General features: G+C 34.0%; 1 protein-coding gene across 2 annotated transcripts; it reads left to right on the forward strand.

The window, feature by feature from the left end:
- Window positions 1-1,728: 1,728 nt before the first annotated feature.
- LOC144560691 (ricin B-like lectin R40C1) lies at window positions 1,729-3,506 on the forward strand. Of its 2 annotated transcripts, none has more exons than XR_013513452.1 (5): window positions 1,729-1,918; window positions 2,072-2,191; window positions 2,280-2,651; window positions 2,778-2,905; window positions 3,010-3,147. XR_013513452.1 is itself a non-coding variant. In XM_078309935.1 (5 exons), the coding sequence occupies exons 1-5, from the start codon at window positions 1,802-1,804 to the stop codon at window positions 3,226-3,228; spliced, it is 951 nt and encodes a 316-aa protein (XP_078166061.1). In that variant the 5' UTR covers window positions 1,729-1,801; the 3' UTR covers window positions 3,229-3,506. The 2 variants fall into 2 exon arrangements, 1 of the variants encoding a protein (XP_078166061.1); XM_078309935.1 differs by having other exon boundaries at window positions 2,783-2,905; window positions 3,010-3,506.
- The last annotated feature ends 6,053 nt before the right edge of the window (window positions 3,507-9,559 follow it).

The raw sequence follows: 9,559 nt of genomic DNA on the forward strand, positions 1-9,559 counted from the left end.
CTTAATCTCCTCTGCTATCTCTACCGATCAAATTTCTTTTTGTAGATTAATTGATTGAAGAAGAGACCGACAAATTTTGTAGATTTAAAAAAAAAAAAATAGAAAGTTAGTTTGGGAGAACTGTTAAAAGTAGTTTGGAAGGTAGACGGGATAACGTGAGATAAGGTTCGTGACCAAATTGTGCACAAAGTTATATGGATGAAAACCTTTTCTCTATTAGAAAAGAGATGTTCTTAAAATACAATAATAAATGTTAAATTTGATATTGTTTTTTGTTTCCACTAGATCCCCCATAATGTGTAGGGAAGCCCAAAAATGAGTATTTTGATTATAAGAGTTGTAATAAGTTATAACTCTTAAACAGTTAAGTAATTTGACCTTCAATAGTTCTTTTTTCTAAAAAAAAGATTCGGCTTTCAACCAAAATTAATAAATCATAAACACTCAATGTTAAAGTCATTCTTTTTGTTCATATTAGTAAATAACAAAAATATTCAAAAATAAAGTCGACTCTTATTAGTAAGTACAATATTTTAATGTCAGAGGGGTGTGTCCGGTGCCGACTCAAATTTGAGTCGTTATGCTTCCATCCGATCCTCTTTAAAATCAATGTACGTCGACTCGTTTCAATATTTATACACGTCAATTTCAAAATTCGTACACATCTAACGTGTATAAATTTTAAGCGGATCGAACGGAAACATAGCCCATGAAATGCACCTCTTTCCCCAGTAGATAAAGGGTGAGCTTGACCCAGTCCATAAAGGCTCATCTCAGCGGTCATGGAAGGCCAACTTTGATTCAATAGGTCGACATGTAACGACTGGCTCGTTACATTACTTGACCTAGACTTTAAATGGGCTTAATTCTTTTATCCATGAGCTAAACCCGGAAAGTATAAACTGGCTCATTAATTATGGGTTGCCTGGCTACAAAAAAGACATTATATAATTTTTGTACTTAAAATATATTCCAATTTCCTACTCCTTTGGCATGTTCTTTTCTGGAGTCAACAGTCTATATGCATGCTATATTTTCTAAACATTCCAAAATAGTTGTTGGAACGACTCTAAAAATAATGCCTTTTCAGTTTCAAATAGGTATAATAATGTGAAATCAGTTCTAAATTTGATAAAATTAGAAATGTACAACATTAATGTCCTTTTCACAATCGGTTGCAACCAACCATTTTAAAATTTTGCACCAAACCTATACAAACGTCTAACTCTCAATATTACAACAATACACAGCTCATCTCTCTTGCCTGTAAGGTGAGCTCGAGGCTCTCTAAAACGGTTTCTAAGAATAATACACCACCAAATTGTGTTTGTATTATGTTTCGAGACTTTGTCAATTTAATGTTATGGATTTAATTTTTTTTTATTATGCTTAAGATGAAAAACAACTCGGTCCATAGGCTCTATTTATTTGTATCGTGCATTGAAACTTATTAATACGAGCCTTGTTGTGAATTGAAGGACTCCTTCAATTTGATAATATTCATTAATATATTTAACAAAGACGCAATGAATACCACGTGTAACTTATAGTAAGACAATACTTATCATTTTACAAAGCACTGAACACAAGTCTCTTGTGCCTTATCTTTGTTACACAAGCCATCTTCTATAATGGGCCCTTAGATTCTTTCAGGGGGCAAATATGAAAATTGCATGTATTAAAAAAATATCGAAAGGTAAAACTGACAGTTGTAACGCTCATCTTCAGTCTCCACGCAAAATTCTTCTTCTTCTTCTTCTTCTCTCTCTCTCTGAGCTATTTAAGGTGTAAGGAACTAAGGATGGAGGATGACAGGCAGTTAGTCAGGATCATCTGCTGCTATAATGAGGACTGCTCGCTCAGTATCCGTGGCAGCAAGATCGTGCTTGTTGTGGCGGACCGACGTGATCGTTACCAGGTTAGGTTTCATTTCTGCGAAATACATCTATCTCTCCTTGGGTAATTTAGTTTTAATTAGTTAAATTTAGTAATTTCTTCATTTATTTTTTCATGTACTAACTAGGAATTAATATAATTTTTTGATCTGAACCCGATATGATGATGTTGACAGTACTGGATCAAGGACGACAGACACCACACCAGAAGAAAGGACTCTGAAGGCCAACCAGCCTTTGCTTTAGTTAACCACGCCACCGGTGAAGCTATCAAGCACTGTCCAGACAGTGACCCTGTAAAAGCAATTCTTAATAAATTTATTCCAAAATTAATATATAATTTTCCTTTGAAATTAATTCCTTTTTTTTTGCTTGATTAATTAGCTGCCGTTGGTACAGTACAATCCGGATTCAGTCGATGAGGTGCTGTGGAGCATGCCCAAGGACATGAAACAGGGGTTTACGAACATCCGTAGGATGGACGACATCTCTCTTCTCTTCACTGCACTTGAGAACAGAGTCCATGAGGCCCGCCTAATTAGGCTCCGCCGCTTCGCTGCACTTGACAACGACAACAACAGTTGCCAGCGCTGGAAGATAGTGCCTTATGCTGACAACTTATGCATGGAACTGGGTCACTGCAGACCGTCACAGCCGACAGTCAAGATCTACTGTCAGACAAAGGTGGGCTACAATCTGACGATCTTTAATGATACTGTTATGTTGGCTCCAGACAATCCCGCCGATAAGTACCAGGTGATTGTTACTGATTCAAGATTTACTTTTGATCGAAATACTATTTGAGATTTAGTTAATATTTAAGTTTCTGTGGGTTCCCAGTTACTGACAACTTAATTTATTGTTACATGGGATGTGGTTAAGTACAGCACTGGATCAAAGAAAGTACATACTGTGAACATGTGAGAGATGAAGAAAAGAGACCGGCCTTTGCGCTGGTGAACAAAGCCACCGGCAAAGCAATTAAGCACACCTTTGCTCCATTACATCTTGTATGTATCCACAATACCACATACATCAAATCATCAAGTATGATAAAACTATTGCTTGTTTGTTTACTTGTTTGTAGTGACGAACAACCTACAACAATTGACAGGTTCGGCTGGCCCCATTGGACAAGAACTATTTAGACGCGTCAGCGTTATGGACTGAGGGCAGCGATGTGGGCAACGGTTTCCGTGAAATAAGAATGGTAAATAACTTATCGTGGGTATTTGATGCGCACGATCTGCAATACCAGGATTGGGCACTGTTATCAATATTGAGGAAGACTGACCACACAAATCAACGTTGGAAAATTGAAGTAATCAAGTGATTATTAAGTTTGTTTGTTTGTTTGTTTTCCGTTTCGAGTGATGACCAATTGATGTCTTGATCTTTCAGACTCATTTTTCCAAATTCTAAATATATATTTGAGTATTATAGTAGTGATGCACACTTAGCTATTACGTCAATGTGTATTTAGTTTCTTTTAAAATTTGATAAAAAATAATTGGAGGTTGCTTACGGATGAGACAATATTGGTAGCTATATATATAAATATGTTTATGTATTGCGTATTGTATAACATGGTTTAGAATATAAATGAATAATAATTGTTGTGTATGTATTGTATGGTTTGGAGGATTTTAGTATGATCATTTGACAATAATTAATTTAACAATTTTGATATTTTAAAAAAATACTAATATAATTTAAATTTATGCCAATTTTTGCAAGAACTTGCTTAAGTAAAAATTTACAAAATTTTACAAATTTCTTATTGGATTAAAATCTCTAATTTATAGAAATAAAAAAAGAGGTAATAAGGATCATCTATTGAGCTTAAAATTTCTTATCAACATTTAATGTTATGGTTTTGACAGTAATTAGAGGAAACAAAACAACCTCTCATTTTTTTTTCCGTTATCTATTTAATCTGATTAATGTCTACTGTCCCAATTACTGAATTATATCATGGTCCATTTAATCATTAAAATGGATGTGGTTAATATAAAATCAGTAAAAGCTGTCTGATCTATATATAATTATGCAATTATAACAAGAACTTAACGAGTCAAAACAAGATCATCTGTTTGTGTTACCAGACCTGATAATCTGTGTTTAAGTCAAATATATCTCTATTGAGCTTCATTTGAAATTCTATGAGTTGAGATTTGATTGGATATTGTGATGGAGCATTTGCATTCACTTATATATAAACTGATAAAATGAGCTGTTAATATCAAGTTGCGATGATTTAATTCTGGATATGGATTGATTGCAAGTCCAGTGACCTGATTATGGCAAATTTGCACTGGGAGATAATATTTATATTATTTCTCACACCCACCCTTTGGGTTATTTTCAGGTTTATTATATGGATACAGAGAGACGGCTCTGGATTGCATCTGACAGCATAACCACATAATACTGGGGTTTTGGGTTGTTGTAACTGACAGGATGCGGGAGGCATTTCTAAAACATAGTTTGCCGTATTATGTCAGATAATTTCATAAATATTGGGATGTGGTTAATATATAATGGTGTTATTGGTAATGCATATAAAAGATCCACTGCCTTACGTATATGTCTTAATAAATATATACGGCAGGCTGTTATACCTGTATTTGAGGTGTGACAGTTGGATCCATTAAGTTAAATTTTTATTCTATGAAACGGACAATTTGTCTTTTTCAAAAAAGAAGAAGAAGAAAAAGAAGAAGAAGAAGAAGAAGAACGCATGCATGGTCCACAATCTTAGCTAGTCAAAGGGACGGATGAGAATCATAATCAATGTACTATTCAGCACCAGTACCAGTCCATTCAATATTGTATCTTATCAAAAACACTTTTAATGCCCTTGCAAATTGTCTATAACGTTCAAATCAATGTACTATTCAGCACCAGTACCAATCCATTCAATATTGTATCTTATCAAAAACACTTTTAATGCCCTTGCAAATTGTCTATAACGTTCAAATCAATGTACTATTCAGCACCAGTACCAGTCCATTCAATATTGTATCTTATCAAAAACACTTTTAATGCCCTTGCAAATTGTCTATAACGTTCAAATCAATGTACTATTCAGTACATGATGTTCAATAAATTAGGAGATATGTCTTCATCAACAACCTACTAGAAAGCATACAATTCCTTTGAAGTCATATATTTATGTGCAGTTCAGATGCAAATTTAAAATTTAGTACAAATAGCTTGTTGGTCTTTTTAGACTTATATACACGTTAAACTTTCCAGATTTAAAAAATGCACCACTATTCTATAATTAAAAAAACCATCATTTCTATTCACCTTGTAACAGTCCTCATGGTACCTATAAAGTTCCTCAGAGTTTTGCATGTACATATTAGGGTTTTGTTTAGAAGGCAAATATATTAAGAATTTAAATTAATTATGTTTAAGATTTTCAAAGCTAAAATTAATTAAGGATTAATTAAAATTGGACTCATTCTTCACATTCAGATTGGACTCTATCTTCTTCGGTTTTTGCCTGTGTCCATTACACACTTTTTATAATCTCTTTCGTTGTCTCTCGCATGACTTGCTACCCCATTATGACAGTCAAAATTCTGACAGCAGGGGTGTTAGCAGTTATGGTGATTACTTGCAGGGGGTGGTAGGAGGAGGTCTAGCCAAGACTTCCGTCATAATTGGGCTAAAATGAGATGGTGGAAGGGGACACGTGAGGGTGATTGGAGCAGCACAATTTAATATTGTTATCTATTGTCATAGGAGGTATAGGAAGAATGAGTCTAGGTTTAATTAATTAATTATTAATGGTTCTTTCTAAATTTAAATATACATGTAAATTTAAATATTGTTTGAGTATATTTAATATACATGTAAGTTATATTGGGTATTTACGTGAATTATTAGAATTTAACATGGTAAATACGTATTACAGATTTTGAAGTAATATATACGAACTTTCATAGTTTTTCAGTGGTATGGTATATGTGGAATTTCCCCTAAAAAGTAAAAATTTACAAAATTTTACAAATTTCTTATTGGATTAAAATCTCTAATTTATAGAAATAAAAAAGAGCTAATAAGGATCATCTATTGAGCTTAAAATTTCTTATCAACATTTAATGTTATGGTTTTGACAGTAATTAGAGGAAACAAAACAACCTCTAATTTTTTTTCCGTTATCTATTTAATCTGATTAATGTCTACTGTCCCAATTATTGAATTATATCATGGTCCATTTAATCATTAAAATGGATGTGGTTAATATAAAATCAGTAAAAGCTGTCTGATCTATATATAATTATGCAATTATAACAAGAACTTAACGAGTCAAAACTTGGATACTACTGGATCAACTTTCAACACTTTATCAGTAATCAATAAAAACAATAAGGATAGATCCTTATTTTTCCTCAATAAAAAAAAAAAAAAATCTGTCAAAGTTCCAAGTCTGTGCAGAGCGAACAAATTCACTAGCTAGTTATGTGCTTATTCCCTTGTCGGCAGCCGGTACTGATATGGCAGGTACCGTTCTCCCCAATTCATTCAAGAAATATGAGATTGATGGTGATTTCGACAAAAATGCGGATGTTTTCGACTGCAGCAATACACTCCTAGACGCTGGAATCAGCTTCATCCAAATTGGATTCATCAGCATTTGCCCGTACATGGTGAACCTGTGTTAGCATGCATGGAACTCACGGAGACCAATAGGGTAGAGGCTTCACTCAGGGATGTAGCTTTTCTCAGCAATGCATCTTCTGAATTCCACACATCCTCTAGTTTTTTTTAACACAAAATCGATTATGGCTTTTGATTTCTGATATAGTGCGCCGATCTCAAGAGTCAAGACTTAGCATCTCTCTCTCTCTTCAATGTCACGAGCTGATGGAGATGGAAATTCACCTCATGTCACGAATTGACGGAGAAGGAAAAACACTACTATAGAAAACCCCTTCAACGTCAGTTCAAATCTTCCCATGCGATTACAATCGGATGGTCTTAATTTAACTTTTAGTAAGCTGTAATTTAGCCAATTTTTTATTTATATCCAAAAATTAAATAAAATTATAAAAAATAACAAAATCGGTGTTGGATTTCCAAAACTACCCAAACCGGATTAATTTTTTCCGGTTTCAACATTAGAAACCAAAATTTTTTTTTCCAGAAACTCAACTCTAACACCGGATAAATTTTTTCCGATTTCTAAGTCCGGAATAATTTTTTCCGGTTTTAGTCCCAAAACAGGAAAAAATTTATCCGGTGTTAGGAATATCCTACATAAGGACCCGCTGCCACCCCCCCCCCCCCCCTGCGCGCCCCTTCTCTTCTCCGGACTCGCTGCTGTCTAAGGTAATTTTTTTATTTAAATTTAAATTTATAATATAATTGTTTAATTTTAAATGGTTTAGAATTTGTAGAAATTGCCAAATCCAAAACAGTCTAGAATAAATATCAAAATTATTTTGAATAATTTAGAAAATACCAAAATAATATAGAATAATTTAGAAAATATCGAAATGGTCTAGAATAATTTAAAAAAATACCAACATGGTTTAGAAAATTGCCCTATTAATTTAGAAAATACCAAAATGGCCTAGAATAATTTAGAAAATACCAAAATAATTTAGAATAATTTAGAAAATACCAATGGTATAGAATAATTTAGAAATTACCAAAATCGTCTAGAATAATTTAGAAAATACCCAAATGGTCTAGAATAATTTAGAAAATTTCAAAATAGTTTCCAAAATTGCCCTATTAACTTAGAAAATTGTTCGATTAATTTAGAAAATACTAAAATGATTTAGAATTTTTTTAGGAACCTCTTTATTTTTTCGGATCCCTTTCAGAGCTCTAACTGTCTGATCGATCGGCTCTTCGATTCAGTTTTTTTTAATTTTTTTAATTTTAATTTTAATTTATAATATAATTAATTAGTTACAGGACCTACATGACTAATTATAGAACCCACTAACTCCTACACGCTCCATGGCTAATTATAGCACTCCAAATATAAAGAGATGAATTTAGACCAACTCTCAACAGAATTCTAAATGTGGAAAGCTAATTTTGGATCAACTTTCAACACTCCCCCTTGATTCAAAATTGGTTTACTCCAAGCTTCAACATCATCTTCTTCCTCATCAGTCTTGATATTTGCATCCTTATTGGTTTGCAGATTTCAATCAGACGAACTGGGCATCATTTTTGGCCCTACATAGGTGACTGTGCTAACAGGCAGGGTTGTCACTTTCTCCTGTTGTGAGGGATTGCATCCTTCACTCCTGTCAATAACAACCTGCTCTTGGTTTTACCTTCTCTTGCTTGATAACAGTATCTTCTGTGATCACCTTTTACAAAATATCTCCAGAAAACCTCTTCCATTTCCAAAGGAACCAGACAATTGACTTGGGAAATGGAAGAGGTTAATAGGTCTGGAGTCAATCCACTGCCATTCGGTGCTGGAATTCTTACTTCTCTCTTCTTATCAATATTCCTTCCTTTTGCAAACTCTTCTTTTTCTTCGACTACATGATCTTCCTCCTCTGTGATTGTAGGCTCTTGCTCAGGATTGACTTCTACAATATGTAGTCTCATCAAGGAAAGTCTCTTTTCTTCTGTTCGCACAGAATATATGCTACAAAGTTTCAGTATAGCAAGCTATACCTTTTAAACCTTTGTTATACTCTGTCAAATCAGATAGCAAGTGCACTATCCTATCGATGAGTATGCTCAGGTATCGATCCACAGGGATGGAAGAAAATAACCGGACTCGTCTTAAAATTACTTGAGATTTTAGAAGTGAGAAAAATTGGTTTGATTTAATCCTAACAATTCTACTGATTTATGACAAGTTTAAAAGACAATAAAAAGAATTAAAGTTGTTTTCAAATGATAAAAAGGCGTTTCCAGGGTTCAGATTTCATTTCTGTTCAGCCCCGAGGCATACGGCCCGTATGGGAATCCATACGGCCCGTAGGGGACCCCGAGTTAATGCTGCAGCTACTGTTTTCTGCGTTGATGCTAATGTTTAGGGTTTCTATCGACCAGATCTAGATACCTAACCTCAACTTTCGCATTTTGGCCTAGTACCCGATTACTGGACTCAAATACTTCCCTCTTAGATGCGTTAAACCTCAACTTTCGCATTTTGGCCTAATTTATCTAAGTTACTTGTTGGTTTACTAAAAGTATCCAAGGACTTTCGCCTCAAGGAAAGTTTCACCTTTCGGGTACTCCTTGGTTTCACCCTACTTCATATACTTTATTCGGTTGGATTAAATGTCATAGACTTGGCTCCTAACACTTAGATGTGCGCATTCATCTAACGGGATGACTAATCAATTCAAGCAAGCACAAATAAAGCAATCAAAATACTACTCAACAAGGTAAAAACAAAGCATTCAACACAAAATCCAAGTAGCATGCAAACAAAACCAAATTAGAAACTACATCTTAACCCTAGAAACAAAGTAAATTAGCTACTCATGTTCCTAAGATAACACAAATAACAGAAAATAAAAGAGTTCATGACAAAACAGTGGAAAATCTGAAGATCCGTTGCAAACTCGCGTTTTTCACTTCTCTTCTTCCTCTCCTCCTCTTGTCTTTTGCTCCAAGAAAGCTTGTCCAAGTTCCAGTTGTGAATCTCCCTTTTTTTGGTGAGAAAT

Source organism: Carex rostrata, chromosome 10, assembly GCF_964058835.1.
Source record: "Carex rostrata chromosome 10, lpCarRost1.2, whole genome shotgun sequence".
Taxonomy (NCBI): domain Eukaryota; kingdom Viridiplantae; phylum Streptophyta; class Magnoliopsida; order Poales; family Cyperaceae; genus Carex; species Carex rostrata.

Excerpts from the sequence above, each read along its gene's own strand:
- LOC144560691 (XM_078309935.1), top strand. The coding sequence starts at position 1,802 with ATGGAGGATGACAGGCAGTTAGTCAGGATCATCTGCTGCTATAATGAG. Across the intron at positions 1,919-2,071 it reads ACCGACGTGATCGTTACCAG|TACTGGATCAAGGACGACAG; the intron begins GTTAGGTTTCAT and ends TGATGTTGACAG. Across the intron at positions 2,652-2,782 it reads ATCCCGCCGATAAGTACCAG|CACTGGATCAAAGAAAGTAC; the intron begins GTGATTGTTACT and ends GGTTAAGTACAG.